This window comes from Wyeomyia smithii, chromosome 2 (genome assembly GCF_029784165.1).
Source record: "Wyeomyia smithii strain HCP4-BCI-WySm-NY-G18 chromosome 2, ASM2978416v1, whole genome shotgun sequence".
Taxonomy (NCBI): Eukaryota; Metazoa; Arthropoda; class Insecta; order Diptera; family Culicidae; genus Wyeomyia; species Wyeomyia smithii.
Window position 1 is genome coordinate 26,314,717 of NC_073695.1, and position 22,876 is coordinate 26,337,592.

Below are 22,876 nucleotides of genomic sequence, written 5' to 3' on the forward strand. Positions count from 1 at the left end.
TTGACATTCTTGAGGGTTTAATCGTTACGTGGTATGCAGGATCCGCAGCATCGCTATTCGTACTGTGATTTCTTCATCTGCCTCCTTGGGTTAATAGATATTTTTCAGGTTGTTGAGGCATTATTTTCTAGCCTTGAACAGTTTTTCTTTTGCCTTTGTATGCCCAATTTGGTGATTTGCGTATTAATACTTTATACTAGCGCCCTTTCTGGCTGTTGAAAGGTGATACCTGTCATCAGCCTTTAACAGTATTATCAGTAGGTATTGGCTCCTCTAATCAGGTTAAGTGTCGATTGATGGTGGAAAACGCGAAGTGGTGACGATTCGTTACATTCCACTCCAGAAACTTTAAACAGAAAATCTCTTTTCGTTAAAAAATAATGGGATAAAAATCAGTCATGCTGAATTAAAGGAGTGGTTTATTTTTTCCCGCCTCTCGGACAAGTTTTCTCGATGATTCACTCGTTTCATCCGGTACGTTTGTAAACAACCGCACTGACCATTAAAAGAGTGGATCGGTAGCTTTCAGCCGCAAAGAGAACCTGAACCCACAGCCATTACCGCAAGAACGCCGACCACGACCATGACCACGAGGCGACCAACCGAACCACCGGCAGGAGTAGTAAGCCTATGCAACTCCCCGCGGGCGGTGCTGTCTCTGTGAGTTTGTCTCTCTCCGCCTATTCACAGTTGTTCTGTTTACATTGGAGTCTTTTTGTGCCGACCGTTTAATGTACCGCATTTCCCGTATTTCCTTTCATGTATTACACCATTCATTTGCCTTCGGACCTGTGCTTCTGGGCACAAAACAGTGAGGTGAAAAATACACAACACTTCTAAGGCTATTAGTGCACATCAGGGTGAATCACAGCCGCTGCTGCTTGGGAATCCGAGCTTCGCGTCGTTTGTTCGAAACGGTTAGTCGCTTGGTCGCCAACCACGGAAAGGTCCTTTGAAGCTGAGATGCTTGTAGTACAATAATGGTCTTGCTCATGAAATGCTCTTTTAGAGGAAGTAAAACCTCTAGCGCTGATGTGCTAGAGGGTAGCCAAATGAACATTCTGGGCGGGATATTCAGGATATTCAAAATGTGGGATTTGTCTGGTCGGTTTTCCTTGAGTAGAGTAATTCTGAGGGGCTGTGAAATTTCTTTAGTGGTATTGTTGAATATGTATGTTTATAACAAATTTTGCTTCGTTTTCAAACTGAGATTTTCCTTGAGCAACCCTCAGGTTGTTATAAATTTCTTAGCAAAAATATTCATTATTCAGTGGAATCGAATCACAATCAGCATCCAGCGGAAGAACCGAAAAAGTCAATCTCAGAGCTCGGAGCCGCTTGGCGAAACTTGTTTTCCTAAATTAATTTATTCTAAAACTACGTTTCCATCTGCATATTCCGGCTATACTCCTCGGAACTTTCCAACTGGCTTATAAATAATAAATCACGTTCACCAAAGCGATGGTCGCTCCCGCCATGATCATGACTATGTAATGTGGCGAAACCTGTGACCTTCTGTGGCAGAATTTCTGTTTCGTATGACAGGGTATGGCCAATCGCTACATCCCAGTTCCGATAACCGGCTAAACAACAACACACAACAAAGAGCCTGCCTGTGCTTCCCTAGGTTCGACCACGGTCGCGCAAACTTTTGTGGGCTGATTTTATTCAATGTGACAAGGAGAAGCCGGGCCTCAATCAATGCTCCCAGTTCGACGACTTTCCTCAACTTTCAAAAACCCGGGAGACGAAAATAGTATCCCCTCCAGAAATTGACGAGTGATTCCACCGCACAAACAAACAGGATCCATTGAACCGCCCGAAGGTCACTCGGTTGATTAGCAAAACCGCAAAATGCTAATGAGTGCCGCTCGTGTTCACGTTCTGCCGAATTCAGCCCTGTTTTCATTGCATTTTCGAATTGGATCAATACTTCCTATGATAAAAAAGAAAACATTATGGCTGAATTATTACTATTCTCGCGTGCTGCATTGGCTTGCATGATTACATGCGATACTGACAATCGCGATCATTGGGTATAATATATCTATCACAGTTATTAAAAGATTTTTTTTTTCAATTTTTGCAGAAAAAAAACAGCGAGAATTGAGCAAAAAGTATGAAAAGTGGTGGCCATTCTGTTATCAGACACCTGAGAAGATAACTCAGGGAGTTGAGATTGCTGCACTTGAGCCACTAAAACTCACAGTCTGCAGCCCTAGTACAGTAGGTTTCCGTTTTTGGGATGCTCCGTTTTTGGCACTCTCCGATTATAGCAACAAACGGGTTTCGTTTTTGGCAATATTTTATAACACATAGTATACAATAATTTATATAACAAACAGAGCTTTTTTTTTATTATGGGGGAATTTGTTAGCAGCTTAAGTATTTATGATAAATATTAGTAAGTAATGAGTATGTGTGCCCAATCACAAATGGTGACTTCTCAACACTGTTAAAAATTTGTAATTTCATTTGTTAGGATTTGTTTGCTTTCGCAATTAGGACTTATCGTTTGTAGTTATAAACTTGTTAGAAAAGGGGAAGTAAACTTGTTAGAAAAGGGGAAGTAAACTTACAACTAACTTAATTGTTAACTTATTGGCTATAAAGAGAGCTTATCGTAGCAATTGAGGATTGCAACGATTTTTGTCGAAAATTGTTAATAATTTTATTTTACATAGCTTCTAATGGTTCAACACCAGTAAGTCTATGTAATTCGAGTGTACCAAACCAAGGAGGACGCTTCAAAATCATTTTCAGAATTTTATTCTGAATCCTTTGGAGCGTTTTCTTCCTTGTTGAACAGCAACTTGACCAGATCGGTACAGCATAAAGCATTGCAGGTCTAAAAATTTGTTTGTAAATCAAAAGTTTGTTCTTTAAACAAAGTTTAGAACAAACAGAGCTGATTTTGACTCTCGTTCTGGGTTGAAACTGATTCAACCGAAGCTGAAAACAATTTATGATTGATGATTTCTAACGAGCTCAACTACCTCAACTACAACTATTGATATGCCGTAGACATATGCTTAGTAACGTGGGGGGGATGTTTTGTCAACGATTTTGTAACGGTGCAATTCCCCCGCGAGGTCTTCTTGTCTTCTTTTTGACGTAAAACCACGTCTCTCTGGAAGTTCGGCTACACACTAGGCTACATAGGGATGTAAATTGAAAATCTATAACCGGAAAATATGATTTCTTCCCAAGCACGACCGACAGAATTATAGAACTAGTAATTTGAAATGTGTTATTATATAAAAGCCTGTTTCAGCCGAAACTGCTCATATTGCTTCTAGGCAGCGACAACAGCAGTCCTCACTTAGCAAAGCGGTAGCAGAGCAGCGGATACCAATGGCAGCGAGCGCCCACAACTGTGGCATGGCAACGGATAGCGCAGCAGTTGCAGCGGGTCTCAGCATCGATAGTAGCTGGGCCAGCTGATGCAGCGACACTTCCTTTAGTGAAATCGTCAGTTGAATTCAATACTGGCATTAAATTTGCGTCAAAAATTTCTTTTTTCATTTCCGTGAAAAATCGAATTTCAAGACTTCCCATTATTATTGAACCTGTCTAGGTCTATCATGTCTATCATGTGCATATAATAAGCAAGTTATATGAATTGTAGCCTCATTTATTCGTCTTTTTAGGGGTTTTTTAAATTTATGCAATTGAAGCACACCTATTGGTAACTCAGGATTCTTTACGAATTTTTGAAACGGGTCTGTCTTTGAAACTTAATTGTATTTGGCATCGTTTGCCATTAAAACTCAAAACTGCAACATTTTGAGTTGTGCCAGTATTGAATTCAATTGACGATATGCTGTCTTTGTGCGATGGCGGGCAGTAGTGAATACATTTCATTTTGACAACACACCAACGTTCTGGAAATCTGGCGTTCAAAACACATGAACCGTCGAGTTTTCACTGTGTTATCTGTGTTATCTATCACAAGGAAAATACCTAATTCGCACTGTCAGTGATAACGAAGAGATGTGATCAGAATTTTATCCTATATTGAATTAAACAGCAAATTGTCCTTTTCAGGATAATATAAATGCTCAATTGTAGAGTTAATATATTCTCTTAAATTAGTTACACCTTCAGATGATGGAACAGTTATGAATTTGACCTTATCTTCATCTCTCAGAACGTACTGTGTTCTTCTCCTTCAGTAATAAGCACAACACCCGAACAGCTTTTATTATCTGCATAAAAATTAAGCTATCGCATAATCAAACCTTCAAAATTGTCAATAAGACAAACAACTATATTATTGAAAATAGTCAATCCTTGTTGAAACGCAAATTTCAAATAATTTGATTGGCCGTTATATAATCGCTTTCCCATGCACGGCCGACAGAATTATAGACCTAGTAATTTGAAATGTGCTGTTTGGTATATACCATACTGCATCAATTTTCGAGCACTTAAGCTATTATATAACTTCTTGCACGAACGAAAAATTAACTTTCTCATCGATCTCCAAGGTTTAGCATGTTGGTTATTTTATTGTTGTTGCAATTAAGTGCTATTTATATTGATTTAAACACGTTTTGCATATGAAAACAATGAGAGTTTAGAAATCGGCTTTGATTCAAACTCCGAACACTTCAACGTAATCGCTAAGAGATAGATAAGCAAACCGTCTGAATACTGACTATGGCCCTACAGTAAAAAGTTATACATCACTGACTGATGGACATTCCAAGGAACGGAATGGTATATAATAATAATTCTTTCTATTACACTAGCTATAATAATCCGATTTTTATTGTAAAGTGTTCGAACTTTGAGACTGTCCGAAGTTTGAATCAAAACGTTTCAACCGAAACCGCTCAGATTAGTTCTAGACAGTGGCAACAGCAGTCCACCTTCAGCTGCAGCAGCAGCAGCAGTGCAGCGGATACCAATGGCAGCAGAAAGCGGCCACAGCTGTGTCATGGCAACGGATAGCGCCGCAGTTGCAGCGGGTCTCAGCATCGATAGTAGCAGGATCAGCTGTGATGCAGCGGCACTTCATTCAGTGAAATGCTGTCTCTGTGCGATAGCGGGCAGTAGTGAATACATCTAATGAATAGTTGCCTCATTTGATCACTTAATGCTTACTTTCTCAAGCACGGTCGACAGAATTGTAGACTCGGTAATTCAGGAATATTGGTGCTTTATTAGTTTTTAGACAGCGACTACAACAGTCCTTTCTTAGCAGCACCAGCGGGTATCAGCAGTGATAGTGGCAGGTCCAGCTGATGCAGCGGCACTTTCTCTAGTAAAAAGCTGTCTTTGTGCGGAAGCGGGCAGTATCAGTAGTAGATACATTACCGGCACTTCCTCCAACGAAAAGTTGCCTCATTTTGACAACATACTAGCGTTCCGGAATGTTGGCATTCAAAATATGTGGGCCGTCAAATTTTCAGTGCGAAACAGCTTTCGACTGTGTTATCAGAAAAAAGCCTTAATCCTCTCTGTCGGGGTATCACACAGATGCGATCAACATTATATCTGATATGAAATTGAACAACAATTGTCCTTATAAGGGCAACAAACAAATTATTGAAGATTTATTATTTTCTCGTTTTGCGCTGGAACTAGAAGTAAAATGTTATTTTATTCTGCATGCGCTCTGATTGTTGAAACTTGTTTGCGTTGTATAGTGTTTGTTCCATTCCTGTGGGCAGGGTTGTCATTCGCACACTCATTGCGCTCAGTGTGTTAATTTTACGTCAATACACAACGAGAACGGTAACTACACATTTTGACAACCAACAGGCACAAAGAAAAAGAGCGAAAACGAAATGACTATGAAAGATATCGCCAAGTGAGAAATATTTCAAGAGAGGGTGAACAGAACAACTCTTTGTGCTGCTTTTTGTGACACATTGCGTGAGAACAAAGAGCTTCAGTTTGTGTAGTTTGCGTTGCGTTGCGGGTAGAAAAAATAGCAGAGAAAAGGAACCAAGAATGGACCATATACATTTTTGAGAATTCATTTAAACACGATTCTCAATGGCGTGGTCGTGTTTCTAAGGACATGTTACGCACGTCCAGACATGTTTCTGTCCCGATATTCATATACAATCGCTACATGCATTCACTACTGATACCGTTCATTAGGGTGGTAATGACTTGTATGGAAAAAAATGTTCTTCGTCGCATTTAGAAGTTCGTTCATTCGAAAAGTGAAACTTTAACTGATCGATTTTTTTATTTTTTTATTTTAGATAACACCAGATCTCGATGTTTCATGCATTTTTAAGACATTTGGCATCAGAATTTTTTGATATTCAGAAATTTATGAACTACCAGTGCAGTTTTTTCATTGGTGATTTCTTTTGCCACCTTACTGTTCATGTACGAGACATATTGCGGCTATCTCCAGGAAGAAACCTTTTTTAGTTTTGAAACAAAACCCATTGAGCAGCACTGAAAATTAGCTCCTAAATTATTTCAGTAGGAGTCAAATGAAGTGCAAAAACCAAAACAAAATTTAATACTATAATCGTTCGTTTGTCAAATCCGATAATCATTGCCCCAAGCAACACACAAAGTAAGACACAATGTGTGGTGTCGCACATCTTGGCAAATGCAAAAGTGTACTCAGTCTCATTTTTTCGGTGCGAAAGAAATACAAAAGAGCAAATGGGGAGAAGAGAACACAAACGAAATATCGGGAGTGGCACGCACGGTTTGATGGCAAATGTGTTGTGTACAAATTTGTGTGGTTCTGTCTGCACTGAGGTGAATTCTAGCCCTGCCTGTGGGTCTCCTACGAAAGGCAGAATCACGAAAGGCAGAATCACGAAAAGCAGAATTACGAAAGGCAGAATATTTCATACGGCAGGATAACGAATTGCAGAATAAAAAAAAGCACTAATAGCAGAATCAAAAAATGGTCTATTTTCTTTTTAACAACAGACCCTCGCGGCCTTTGGCCGACTCTATTGTCCAAGTGTATGCTGTTCTTACTCGCTATCGCTCGTTCGGCCGGCTCGGACCGCGGAAACCACGGCGCACAGTGTGTCCAAATCGAGAAACGGACGGCAAAACTATTTTTTCAAGTCCTATCTTATCCATATATTCTAGAAAGTTGCTTCGTTTACTGCTGTCCTTCATATGCTTTATTGGAATCAGTTACAAATTTCGCTGTATAGAGAGTGCCATACCTAACTTTTAAACGTGACTTGCTAGACGAATAAATTCTTCTGCAAAGTTGTGTAGAATTTTATTACAAAACTGTTTACTGAACAACTCGAACCTCTAGAGATTGAGATTTCAGAGCTACAAGATGTTTTTTAAAAAGGCTTTTTAAAAGCAGTTTTTCATCCATATGTTCAACTCCAAGGCCTAAAACATTACTGTATAATCTTGAGAGTAACGTGGTCAATCAAGATTACCAATTTCTTGTGATATATTGGTTATCATATACAGTATTCATGAATTAAAACTGGAAAAAAGTGTTTTTAAAGGCTTTTTCTATTTAAGTTGAAACTCGAAAAGGCGCAAACGAATCCAAGCTTCTATGAAGCCATTCGATAGAGTACCTTTCTGACTAACTGAAAAACACAAAACTACAGTGGGTTATTTGTAGTTTTGAATATATGGCCACTTGAAGTTACCGATTTTTACATGCATTTGTGCACTCTTTATAGCACAAAGGCTGGCCCGTACACTACGTTTCCGTTTCTATGCCCAACGAACAGACACCACAATGAGGCTAAATCTAGATACGGACGGAAATAGGAATTTTTGAAGGCCAATGTTATCAGTATCTTCTAGGAAGTTGTTTCGTTTACTATTGTCCTTTATATGCGTCAATGCAACCCATTTCAATTTTCACCATATAGAAGGCGCCACACCTAACTTTTTAACGTGACCTCTTTTGAACCTCTAGGAATTAAGATTTTAGAGATACAGCACCTGTTACAAAAAAAAAAATATTAAAAAACAAACCTCAATATTTAGAGGTTCGAGGTATTCAGCAAACAATTTTGTAATAAAATTCTGCACAACTTTGCAGAAGGAACTATTCGTCTATCTAGTCACGTTCAAAAGTTAGGTGTAGCGCTGTATATTACTGTATATAATAACCAATATATCACAAGAAATTGTTCATCTTGATTTACCACGTTACTCTCAATATTATACAGTCATGTTTTAGTCCTTAGAGTTGAACATATGGATGAAAAACTGCTTTTAAAAAACCTTTTTAGAAAACATCTTGTAGCTCTGAAATCTCAATCTCTAGAGGTTTGAGTTGTTCAGCAAACAGTTTTGTAATAAAGTTCTACACAACTTTGCAGAAGAAACTATTCGTCTAGCAAGTCACGTTCAAAAGTTAGGTATGGCGCCCTCTATACGGCGAAATTTGTAACTGATTCCATTAAAGCATATGAAGGACTGCAGTAAATGAAGCAACTTTCTGGAACATATGGATAAGATAGGACTTGAAAAAATAGTTTTGCCGTCCGTTTCTCGATTTGGAAACACTGTGCGGCGGCTTTGTGCCGCCTCGGTTCCTTGCCCTCGATTATGCGTCTTCGCCGCATGAATTGTTTTATGTTAATTATAATCAACAAGCCGTTGAGACTAGTGTAAGTTATACCTACCATCGAAAAATTTCTCTCCGCAATGCCGTGAGATTTTTCAAGACCTGAGTCAAACCTGTTTGCGCGTTTTGGATTCTATAATTAGGCTTAATTTGCACCTCACATCAAAACTGGTCATTGCTTGTGACCAGTTATTATGTCTGGTTACCAAATAATATTAAACAATAAAGGAAGAGTAGCAGCTTTGATACCGTGACCATGATTCGCACCAATTTGTCATCACGCACTTGGCTATCGTGAGTCAGGTTTTGCTACCTGGGATTCTGCCTTCCGTGCCCTTCGAAATTCTGCCTTTTGAAATATTCTGCCTTGTGTGTACGGCCATAGAGTTCTGCCTTTCATGATTCTGTCTTTCGTGCACCTGCCTTTCGTGATTCTGCCTTCTGTGGCGAACCCCATTCCTGTATGTGCAAACTGAAATTCGGTAGCACTTTTCTTTTGCTCAAAATTTAAACATATTGAATACAAGTAATGTAAAAAACCCCCTATGTAGTTCTACGTCAACCATGCGGTCGTCGCTTTGCATACAACCCTTGTGTTTTTTTTATTTTCTATTTGTTTACACGCAAAGTATATGTTTTCCATAATGTATTTTAAATGAAGCAAGCGGAGCAATTCCACAAAAAATGTCCCAGTTTTAATATTTTTTTGTGAAAAAAAAAATTTTTTTCCGAACAATTTTTTTTTCATGATCGAATCGGTTTTTATTTAGGTAATCCTTTGAATTTTCAATTAAAATAAAAGATTTGAAAAAATTATCCCTTATAGATAATTAACCCTCCAGTGCCCAAGTTGATTTTCACATTCGGAAAAATCACAATGAATCTTAATAAACATTTTTCAAGTGTTGATTGAAGCTTTTAAGAGGTGTAACTGACCGTCAAAGGCGGCACTGGGCACTAGAGAGTTAATTTTTGAATATTATTGTAACTTCTTTTTACGAAGAATTTTTTTTTCAGAGTGTTAAATTTTTTCGGAAAGACAAAATTGTTATTTACAACTTTGCCGAAGACGTCATACCTATCAAACAAACCGTTTTGGTCCTAAAAACATTTGTAATCATCAATTTCTTTCCAAAATAGCATTTTTCAATGCCTTTTCAAGAATGAGTCGTTCAACAAAAAGCAAAAAATGTCATATTTTGCCCAAAAAAATATCTATGCAAAGTTTCAGTCAAATAAAAAATGGTCGTTTAAATTGGTTGCCCGTTTTTTGTGGAATCGCTTAACATGATTAAATGTAGTTCCCCTAGAATGATATATCACAAAGCGCAAAATTCAAATTATGAAAATCAATTAAAAATTTATCAAAAGACTAATTGGTAGCTGTTACTCTTTAGATGGGTAAAAAATTTACTCAATAAAAATTCGTGCAACTTTTTTAAAAATGGGTGAAATATCTCTCACCAATGGGTAACTTTAATTTAACGTGTATTTGACTCCAACTGTAAACAACGCAGTGTCGTATATATTAGGTCAGGCAATCTAGAACCAGCTGTCGTTTACAGTCACTTTCTTTCAAAAGGAACAGAGAGTTTGACGTCACAGAAGCTGTTGTACAAGGTCTGCGAGAGAATAAAAGTGACGACAAATTTGAAATTCGTTATTACTGTACGTTATATAAAATAAATTTTGATAACTGTTTGGAAGTCTCAAATTGAATATATTAATAACCCTTTTCTGGTACGATTCCAGTTTTGGCAACTGAAATTGAAAATATTGTTGCCAAAAATGGAAACTTACTGTATTGTTTACTCTCTTACTTCATTATTTTTAGAGGGTAATTTTATTAGTGTTTGACAAAAATTATTGGCATACCATCAAGCGTGAGAAAGTTTCCGTTGGTTAGAAATCCAAACGAAAAAAATAACTGTGGTTAACATGCAAAAATAAAAACTTCGTCCGTATACCGTATATATTTTCATTTTTTTCTTTAGTTTATTTGCACAAATTCGCCATAAATAGTTCACATAGAAAAGTTGAAAGAGGATTTCCCATAGGCACTCATTTTGTTTGTTTGTAAAATTTCCTCTAAAATGAAAACTAACAATAATCTATCGTAATATTTGCGTCTATAATTTTAATAATCATTGAAAAGGTGATGCCTTATGTGGCTCTTCGCCAACGTTGCGGTTGTGGCGTTACACACAACTTCTGATTTATTTTTAAATGAGGCATTTGCAAATTTCATCATCTTTTCCCTAAATCGCATGGAATTTTCTCTAAAACTGTATTTAATTTCCTGAAACTTTTCTCTGACATTTGATTGAATAAACCTTTGTGAGGTAGCAAAAATTCATTTCAATCAGATAATACAAAGAAACACTCGGAAGATTTTCGCAAACAAAAAAAAAAATGTTTTGATTTGACCAAACTTTTGTCATTGTAAAAATGCCATGCCAAATAAAAAAATCAAATCAATTTTCAGTACAATTGTATGCAATTAAAATTGGGGAAATTAATCCAAAATAAATAACTTTGTATCTCATTTTTGATGGCCTAGATCAGCGGTTCTCAACCTTTTTTTATCGGCGTACCCCGTGGCGATATTTTTCATATCGATTGTACCCCTTGGCAGGCCCGTATATGAGAGGAGGGGGGGGGGGCAAAAGGTTCACATGCCTCGGGCCTTCCGAAACGAGGGGCCCGCTCGTCACCTTCCTGTGAAGCATTAAATCGTTTCAAAATCAAAAATTTTCTTACCCCAAATTTTTTTGAGAAAAGAGGGCTATCAAGCACCTAAATCCGGCCCTGACCCCTGGCCTTAAATGTTTTCGCAGAGTGGGAGAAAGTAGTGGAAGATCATGTTGTGGTAGTCTAGTTCAGATTTCAAATTGAACTATGGTTCGTTTGACTACTACAGTAATGTTCTAAGAGCAAGATTGAACAACAAATGAAGTATTATCGAAAAATTGCTTTGTCCGCCATTACTGATTTTTCTCTCGCGTACCCCCTAAAGGCTTTCGAGTACCCCCAAGGGTACGCGTACCTCAGGTTGAGAACCGCTGGCCTAGATTATAGAAACGTATGGAACGTGATTATCAAGAGTTATCCATCTGTGTTTACAAGAAAAAATGATATCATTGTAAAGAGTCAATTTACGTTCCGATGTAGAATTTTTTCAAAAGGCATTAAAATATTATAAGTCTAGTAAACTTTTCGCGAAAATAAAAATAAAATTAATGATATAAAAATTGGGATTCGGAAAATGCTAACAATAACCTAACCTTTTCAAATTTACACCTGCAAATTTCTAGCAAACTTTGGCATACTGACAATCAGAAACACAGACAATCATCGAAAGATCGAGTTTGAAAATACTTCAAATATCTCATAGTTTGTACACCAGAAAGTTACATCATGAACGTAACGAAAAATCGACTACCAGCAAAAGTTCGCTGACTCGTTTGCCACTGTATTCATTGGAAAGTTACGATTACGACATCGTTATTATTCTGTCCTATAATATAGTAGTCTTTTTTATTCTTCCCATATACACTCTTACCAACATATGGAACCTTCGGATTGAATATTTCCACCGTGTGAGCAAGGATCATCTTCTGTGGTCATACACATTGTTGTTTTCCCATCTCAATGCATCCTAACCTCTTGACAAAGTTTGCGACTGGATGCAATTATTTCCTGCTCTTATGGTACAAGCATTATTATCACAACAGAAGCATCGGGTGTGAAGAAAGTTGGTACTACATATAATATACTCAAGTCGTATAGAAGCTGGACTCCTATGTTGTAACGTGTTTCGATTCCATGCAGTAATACAGGAACCGTAAATTTTTTAGTTAATTTTAAAATCATTAACAACCGAATCGAATTACACAGCATAATTAAATAACAACCCAAACAAAGTCGCATTGACGCTCCGCTCCGTTTCACCGAACGATATCAATAATTAGCGCGATTTATGCAGACCATCCTAAACTTGAATGTCCTCCCCCGAAGCCTGCCAGGGGCCGCAAGGTCGAACATTAATGTCATTCTTAAAGCCATGTTTGTTGTTTCCTTGGTTCACTCCAGCGCGAGGTGGCCATCAATATCGCCGAGGCGAAAACAAAGCCAAAATGTGATAGCGCAACAGCATTATTTATACCGCCCATTCTTGTCATCCCCATTCCGGCGTATTCTTCTTTCTTCGCTTTTTTTTTTGCTTCTTCTCAGCCCCCAGATATAATCAAGCGAAATTACACGTTTTGCAAAGGAAGCTGGTATGACCGTAAGCCGGTCTGGTTTTCGATCGTTTATGTTGTTTGCGAGGTTTCCCTGTGCTGTGCTTCTCTCAATGGTTGGAAATGAGGAAACAGAATCACATCGGAAATTGAATCTGCTACGGCTTTCTCGGATTCCTAGTGGTAGGTTAATGGTTTGGGTATATATTTTGTTCGGGAATGGTACGCGCTGGGACCGTTGGGATAAACATAGATATGCCAAAGTATGTTTGAGCTTTTCACTTGATCACTTTTGTCATCATCCCGCGAACCGTTCAGTGTAATGGAAATCAGATACGAAATCCTAGCGAAATTGTTTTTCGCTGTGCGTCATTCCTGACGCCCGGAAAGCTGGATTGTTTCGAAAGCGTACAATAAGCAGGAATGTGCTTCCTAAGTGTTATGACGGTGCCATCTGATGCTTATTAACAATTTTTCATACTAACTGAAACTTAAATACCGGTCGGTCGGTCGCCTTGAAATCAGACTACACCAGCAGTCTCTGTCTTATGACTGTATAATGTAACTTCGCCCGAAGAATATAATATTTCCGCACCTGTAGGGAAAATTAAAATACAATAAACGTTCCGGCAGGCGACAGGCCATTTATCAAATCCGCACGATGTTAATTTGTTAATGCTCCAGCAGAGAGTCGAAATACGCTCCCTAATAGTCCCGTATATCAACGGTAACCACTTCTGGTCTCTAGGCTGCTTCAGCGGGGGAAGAGATACCGAAGGACCCTTATCACTGCAAAAATAAAAGAATTATTTTAGGCTTCTACCATGGTGAAAGAATACAGAGCTCACCCGTACGTAGTAGGTTCTCCTGAATTCAAAAGTGACAAGTGTTTTATTTAACTAGGATTTTAAGGTTCGAGATTTTTGAAGAGATGATAAATGATGCTAATACTATGTAAAAATTCGAATATTCAATGGTGCCTTTTCCCTTTTATTTTGCAGGTTTACTGAGACTACAACAGATCTACCAGGGCCTCCGACCAGGGAACGAAACATTTCACGTGGAAACAGTCAAGCGGATAGCCAACGTGAGTGATGCCATCGAGTTTCTGCGAACGATCGAGGAGTTGAATCGGTGGTCCAGGAAGCACATTGTGCTGGACTGTAGCACCGAGCTGGCGAAGGACATCGTGGTTAGCCACGTGCGCGATATCACCCTGGGCAAGCGGACCTACCATTATCTACTGAGCGGATTGGTGAGAGAGCGAAACGTTGCATTTCTTTCTTTTTCAGTTACTTTTATAGTTATATGTCAGCCATTTCCATTCGACTGTCCAAATTTGAGATTTTTCGACTTTCAACTTTTTGACGCTTTTGTCTTCTTGTCAACCCTACGAGTTTTGTTGTTTTTTTTATGCCAAAATACAAATGATTGTATGACCTCTTGATTTTTTGTTAGTTCTTTCAATTTTTGCATTTTTTTTTCTATATTGCTCTTTGAATTTTCACTCGTTGACCTTTTGGTTATTATTTATGGATTATGTGATTTTTTACCTTGTGATTTTCACTTTTAGACTGTTTTGACACTTTCAAAACCTTAAAACTTTTTTACTTTGTGACTTTCTATCTTTTCAAATCTTGGACTTTATTGAATTTCTCTTTTTTGGACATTTTTTTCAGTTTTTCATATAAGTGTTCTAGATTTCTTTTTACCTCTACGATCTTTTGAGTTCATTTTAACATTCATACTTTTTGCTTGTTTGCTGTTTAATATGTTTTAGTCTATATAATTTTCTAAATTCATCACATTGTACTTTGTACTCTTCTCATTTTATACTTTAACTACCATTTACCTTTTTTTATTTTCATCTATTTATGTTTTAAACTTTTTGTGTTTCTTTTGAATTTTACTCTTTTTTACTGTTTTACTTTATATCTTTTAACTTTTCGACTTTGTAAATTTTCAAAGGCTTTCTGACTTGTTAAATTTTTGATTTTGTGGTCTACTGAAATCTTGAATTTCAAACCTTTTTAATTCTTGATTCTGGGATGTCCGAACTGTAGTCTTTTTTTAATTTTCACCTTATTTATTTTTTGACTAAGAGGTTTTTCTTTGTTCTTTTTCTGTTTTTCTTTGAGTTTCAAGAGATTTTAGTTAATAACTTAATATTTTTGTTAGCATTTTGACTCCATGATTTTTTGATTTATTGACTTTTTGATTTTTTGACTATATGCCTTTATGTCTGTGTGACTTCATAACCTAATGACTCTTATGTCTTATGACCTTATGAAATTATGACCTTATAAACTTATGACCCAATAACCTTTTAATGACTACAGGTCGGACTGTATTATATATAGTAGATGAAAAAAAGCTTTTTCAAATATGGCGTATCTAAAGTTGAAATATCGTAATGGAATGTACAAAAAATACGTAACGTTTATGGGAGCAGGAGGGAGGTTTTTCGAAAAAAGCGGTACAATTCATGCGGAAAACTTTAAGCATCTTTACAAAAAGAGAGGGTTACGACAGTAGTTATTTTTGCGTAATTAAAAGACGATTTCTAATTGATTTACGAAATAAAACTAAATCGAAAAAAAATTAAAAACGAATGCAGTGACATTTGAATTATATCACGTTTAAAAAAAAATCGCGTGTTTTATTTGAAACATACATGTTTAAGTGCGGGAAAAAAGTTTCTCCATACAAACGATATTTTTCAGGTATCAACACTTAATTGATCTTCAGAGCATTGACGGCAATTTGTAAATCTCATATACATTGAAGTTTTCGGCATGAGTGTTATCCGATATTTGTCAATTTTAATTCCCGAAGCGTTTTTCTTTCCCGAATAGGTTAATGTTCGGGAACTGAAAAATTTGCAAACAAAATTTATTTTTTGGGGTCACTTTGTTGGTCGTCTGCTGTAGATAATTTCTACGAAAGAGTGTTGCACTGACAAAGGGCAGTTCATAAGCCAAGTAAAGCAATTCAAGCAAAATGAAATAATAAATAATTAACTTATTAAATGAATATATGGTGTGAAAAAGGATAGATCTTATCACTGGGTGGATTAATTCATGTATTTCATATATTTTTCAAACATCTCAAAAACGTCATAAAATCTAATTTGCGTTGCTGAATTCAAGAGAGATAAAAACGAAACGTTAAAAAACGACTGTGATAAAATCAAAAGGTCACGTATATAAAAAAACCTAAAATAATCCACCTAGTGGTCAGACCCAGCCTTTCTCATTCAATTTTTTATTTGTAAAAATAGATTTACATGAACGCTTCAATCCAATAAATGTATATTCACTCTTTAAGTTCTAAAATATTGATGTTGTAATCTTTACATATAAAAATGCAGTCAAGTCTGTCTGTCTGTCTGATCCATAAAGGCCCGAAAACTACCGAACCGATCGACGTGAAAATTTGTATGTAGGGGTTTTTGGTGCCGATAAAGGTTCCTATGATAGTTTGAGACCCCTCCCTCTTCTGGAAGGGGGGGGGGGTCCCATACAAATGAAACATAAATTTCTGCACAAACCAAGCAAATGAAACCGAATTTGGCATGTGGATGTTTTAAGGGGCAACTAATATGTCCGTAATAGTTGGATGAAACACAAATTTGTACACATCTCGAGAACTAATCAACCAAATGGAACAAAATTTGGCAGGTAAATGTTTTTAGTGGTAACAAATATGTTTAATAATCGACCTCAGACAACATTTCAGATTGTAAGATGGCAACTTCCGGTTTCTGGAAAACAGCCGAAAATGGCCGATTTCCACCCAATATAATAATATCCGGATCTAGAATAATACACAGGAGCTAAAATCGACCACAGATAGCATTATAAATTCTAAGATGGCAACTTCCGGTTTCTGAAAACAGCAGAAAATGACCAAATACCACCCAATATGAGTTTTTCTTTAACCAGTATGCCGTTCAAAATCCAGAAATTGTCTCCAAATGCCATTATGAAATCCAAAATGGCGACTTCCGGTGTCGGAAAAACAGACTAAAATAAACAAATACTATCCAATATGAGTATCTCTGGAACCAGAATGATGCAAGGAGCTAACAATTGACCTCAGGCACCATTTTGAATTGCTAAATGGCAACTTATAGGCAACAGTCGGAAATGACCGAATAATACTCAATATGGATATTTCCGTAAACGTGATGATGCATAGAAACCAACATTGACCCTGGACACTATTTTGAATTTGAGGACGACCACTTTTAGTTTCTGGAAAACAACCAAAAATACCTCCCAATATGGGTATTTCCGGTGTCAGATTGAAGCCAGAAATTCTGCTGATAAAGACAGAATACCACCCAATATAAATATATTTAGAATTAAGGCGATGTACAGAAGCCAAAAGACGAGGATGTTGTCATTTCGATAAAACCAATCATTTCAAACGATTTGTTATTTGACTTTGATCATATCCTATGGCCGATTCGTCGTGCATTTGCAGACTTCAAACAAACCGTAAGGAATCAATGAACTTGGAACGTTCAAATAGTACGACACCACATTTAAATTATGTTGAGGCCACATATATCGATTAAAGCAGGTATAGTTTTAAATAGTCTTTGAATATCTCTTCTTTCCATAACTTTTGAGCCATATATCAAATTGTTATGAAGTTTGTTATTTGTAAGTTTGAGAGTTGACTCGTTCGTATGACACTAGTTATGTTCAAATAAGTCATGTAATCTTTGAGATAATAGACTTTCGTTGTTTTATTAACAATTTAATACATAACGGTTGCTTAGGTTCGATTATAATCAAATGAAATGGGAACGATTACAGTAAAATTCAATGGGGTCTTCTGAGGCAGCTAGACCATTCATTTGACACTAATTTTGGGGAAATCGGGTCAGCCATCTCTGAGAAAAGTGAGTGAGCCCAAGTAGTCTTCGGAATATGTTCCTTTGCATAGCTGGATTTCACGTTTTTAAACATAACAGGCAAAGTAATAGTCCGATTGCAAAACAAATCAATAAGGTCTTATGGAGCAACAAGACCTTCCATTTGACACCGATTTTATGAAAATCGGTTCAGCCATCTCTGAGAAACATGAGTGAGATTAAACAGTCTTCAGAACACGTTTCTTTTCATAACTTTTGAACCAGAAGTTCAATCTTTATGAAATTCAAAACTTAAAGGTCCTCTAGGTAGCCCGTTCTTTTGAGACCAATTTTGTTCAAATCGGTTGTGTAGTTTCTGAGATATTGATGTTTCATGATTTTCACATTTTTGAACATAACCTCTAAACTAAAAATCCGATTACAATATAATTCAATAGAATCTTATGGGGCAACATGACTTTTCATTTGCAATTAATTTCATGAAAATCGGTCCAGCCATCTCTGAGAAAAGTGAGCGAGAATAAAAATCTGCACATACACACACACACACACACACACACACACACACACACACACACACACACACACACACACATACAGAAAATGCTCAGCTCGTCGAGCTGAGTCGAGTGATATATGCCATTCGGCCCTTTGGAGCACTTTTATACTTTCGGTTTTGCAAGTGATTGCTATACCTTTCTAGGAGAAAGGCAAAAATGTTCTTGTGATTCGATTACAGTCAGGTTTTTTTTTTACGCGGGGGATACGTACCTCGTAAAAAAAACCGCGTAAAAAAACCGCGTGTTTTTTTAAAATCCGCGTAAAGTAGTCCTGCAAGAAGGGCTTTAGAAAAACCTGAGACGCTCTAGAACCAGTATTTAAATTTGTCCTCTTTGACGGTCATTCCGGATCTTTCGGTGGGCGGAGGATATTTTTTGGAGTAAGTCCTTTACTAGATAAACACTTAATCGTTTCTGGTTCCGAACCCACGTTAATTCGGAAATTCGCGAAATTTTTTTTGAATTAGCGCGGTATCGCGTAAAAAAACCGCGTTAATTCAAAAATCCGCGTGAAAAAACCTCGTAAAAAAAATCCGCATATAAAAAAACCGCGTAAAAAAACTGTACTTTACTCCCTACTGACCTTATGAACTTCTTATGATATTATGACATTCTGATAACATTAAAACGTTGCTATAACCCTCTTGTGACAAAACGACCTTCTCGTTTTCTTATGACCTTCTTTTGACCATATGATCTACCTATGACTCTGTGTCCTCCTTATGACCTTATGACTTTCTTATGACCTCATGGCATTCTTAAGAACCCATGACCTTCTCATGACCGTATGACTTTTTTCACTTTCTCCATAACCTTCTTACGACCTTATGATCTTCTTGTGATTTTAAGACATTTTTATGATATTATGACATAATGACCCTCTTATGACCTTATGACCTTCCTATGACTCTATGACCTTCCTATGACTCTATGACCTTCCTATGACTCTATGACCTTCTTATGACTCTATAACCATTTTATAATCCCCTCACGACCTTATGACCTTCTTGTGATGTTATGATATTTTTATGATCCTTTGACGTTATGACCCTCTAATGAACTTATGACATTCTTATGATCTTATGTCATTCTTATGTCTTTACAAACTTATTATGATTCTATGACCTTCTTATGACCTTGTGACTATATGACCTTATGACCTTACGAGCTTATGACCTTAAAACAATAGGACCTCTTGATCTTATGAACTTTATATATCCTTACGACCTTGAGATTGCTACTTTCTGACTTTGTGACCCTACTACTTCATGTCTTAATGATTTCGAATCTATTATCTAATGATTTTGACTTCGGAAATTTTTGAGAAAAGCTGGTTACCGCCAGATTACAGAGTCTGTTTGGAGAAGAAGATGGTCGTTAGTTCAAATCAGCACTTATCGCCAATATGATCGCATCGCTTATGAAGGTTGATCCTGACCCAACGTTGACCCTTCCCTACCAACTAAAAATAGTCTCTCTGTGAACTTTGTAAAAGTGCAGTAGGTAGTATTATAAAAAATCAAAGCCTTGGTCCTACATCGGAACTCGACCTTCTGTTTTACTATAGGTATACAGACTTCGTAGCCGACTGTTAAGTGTACAAGACAATTGCGGGGCTAGTGCCACGATCCTATTGACACTAGCGGTCTCTCCCGAGCCGGGACTCGAACATACGACGACTGGCTTGTTAGACCAGCATCGTACTTTGAGACCAGCTGGAAGATTACTATATTCTATATAAATATCCCTTCGTAGCCAGTGCCTTTATTGATCATAGAAAAGGTCATTGAGTCACTAGAACACTACAATTGAGAATGATCGGTCACTGCCAGCCTCATCCAATCAATTCACTGTGCAATTTTACTGATTCGGATCAATCACAGTAGCAACCATAGATATGTGTAATTAGTCAAGCTACCCTCATGATCTTATGACTTCATGACTTTATGACTTCATGCTTTTATGACTTTATGACTTTATGACTTCATGACTATATGACTTTAAGACTTTATGACTTTATGACTTTATGACTTTATGACTTTATGACTTTATGACTTTATGACTTTATGACTTTATGACTTTATGACTTTATAACTTTATGACTTTATGACCTAATGACTTTATGACTATATGAATTTATGACTTTATGACTCTATGATTTTATGATTTTATGATTTTATGACTTTATGACTTTATGACTTTATGACTTTATGACTTTATGACTTTATGACTTTATGACTTTATGACTTTATGACTTTATGACTTTATGACCTTATGACTTTATGACTTTATGACTTTATGACTTTATGACTTTATGACTTTATGACTTTATGACTTTATGACTTTATGACTTTATGACTTTATGACTTTATGACTTTATGACTTTATGACTTTATGACTTTATGACTTTATGACTTTATGGCTTTATGACTTTACGACTTTATGACTTTATGACTTTATGATTTTATGAATTTTTGACTTTCTGACTTTATAACTTTATGATTTCATGACTTTATGACTCAATGAATTCATGAATTTATGCCTTTATGACACTATGACTTTATGACTTTATGACTTTGTGACTTTGTGACTTTATGACTTTGAGACTTTATGACTATGCCTTTTGACCTTATGACCTTCTCATGACCCTATGACCATATAACTTTATGATTTAATGACATTAGACTTCATGACCTTATGTTTTTATGACACTATGACCTCATGACCTTCTCATAACCTCTACGACCTTATGACTTTTTTGTGAGCTTATGATTTTACGACTGTTACGACTTTCTGAGTTTCTGGCTTTGTAACTCTACGAATTTATGGCTCTACGGTTTTATGACTTTATGACTTTCTACTTTATGACTTTATGACTTTATGACTTTATGACTTTATGACTTTATGACTTTATGACTTTATGACTTTATGACTTTATGACGTTATGACTATGCCCTATGACCTTATGACCTTCTCAATACCCTATGACCTTAAGATATTTTATGATATTATGATCACATTCATGATCACATGATATTATGATCACATTCATGATCACATGACCTTCCTATGATCTTAAGACCTACTTATAATCTTATGACTATCTATGACCGTCTTGTAACTTTTTGACCTTATGACTGAATTTCTGGCTTTATAACTAAACGATTTTATAACAGTTTTACTTGATGACTATGGATTTATGACATTTATGACTACATAACTTTATGATTTAATAACATTAGGACTTTATGTTTTTATGACATTATGACCTCATGACCTTCTCATAACCTTTACGACCTTTTGACCTTTTTGTGACCTTATAACTTTACGACTTTCTGAGTTCCTGGCTTTTTACCTCTACGACTTTATGACTTTATTACTTTATGACTTTATGGCTTTATGACCTAATGACCTAATGACTTTATGACTTTATGACTATATGAATTTATGACTTTATGACTCTATGATTTTATGACTTTATGACTTTATGACTTTATGACTTTATGACTTTATGACTTTATGACTTTATGACTTTATGACTTTATGACTTTATGACTTTATGACTTTATGACTTTATGACTTTATGACTTTATGACTTTATGACTTTATGACTTTATGACTTTATGACTTTATGACTTTATGACTTACCGACTTCATGCCTTTATCATTTTATGATTTGTGGACCTTTCGACTGTATGACTTTATGATTTTCTGACTGTATGAATTCGTGACTTCAACACTTTACTATTTCATGACTTTATGATTTATGACTCTGTGATTTTCTAACTTAACGACATTATGATTTTATAATATTATGAATTTATGCCTTTATGGCTTTATGACTTTATGACTCAATGAACTTATGAATTTATGCCTTTATGCCTTTATGCCTTTATGCCTTTATGACTTTATGACTATGCCCTATGACCTCAAGGTATTTTTATGATATTATGATCTTTTCATGGTCTCATGTCCTTTCTAAGACCTTCTTAAAATTTTATGACTATCTATGACCTCTTAACAATCTTATGACCTTCTTATGACCTTATGACTGAATTTCTGAATTTCTTGTTTTATAATTCAACTGTTTCATAACAGTTTTACTTTATGACTATGGATTTCTGACTTCATAACTTTATGATTTAATGAGATTAAGACTTTATGACTTTATGTTTTTATGACATTATGACCTCATGACCTTCATATAACCTTCTGACCCTCTTATAACCTTATGATCTTCGTATGTCCTTGTAACATTTTACGACCTTATGACCTTTTTGTGACCTTATGACTTTTCGACTGTTACGACTTTCTGAGGTTCTGGCTTTGTAGCTCTACGACTTTATGACTTTATGGGATAATGAATTTACGCATTTAAGAATGTCTCTTTGATTCCGTGATTCTACGACTCAATGTTATTAAAATTACACGGCATTATTATTTTATGACTTCATACCTGTATGTGCTTTAAACTCATTAAATTTAGAATTTTCTAATTTGTAGACTTTTTGATTCTCGACTTTTCAACTACTATAATATTTATTTCTGTGGCTTGTTTCTTCACTTTGTGAGTTTGTCACTTTTTTCTGAATTTTGCTTTTCTTCACTCATAAACTTTTTGATTTCGTGACGTTTTGTTTTT

At 36.2% G+C, this 22,876-nt stretch overlaps 1 protein-coding gene across 2 annotated transcripts in view; it reads left to right on the forward strand.

The window, feature by feature from the left end:
- LOC129721330 (glutamate receptor 1) overlaps window positions 1-22,876 on the forward strand; it is a 357,842-nt gene that overhangs the window by 296,107 nt on the left and 38,859 nt on the right. For both annotated transcript variants that reach the window (XM_055673775.1, XM_055673776.1), the window contains exon 4: window positions 13,791-14,044. In XM_055673775.1, coding sequence (XP_055529750.1) covers window positions 13,791-14,044 — 254 coding nt within the window. The remainder of the gene's footprint in view (window positions 1-13,790; window positions 14,045-22,876) is intronic.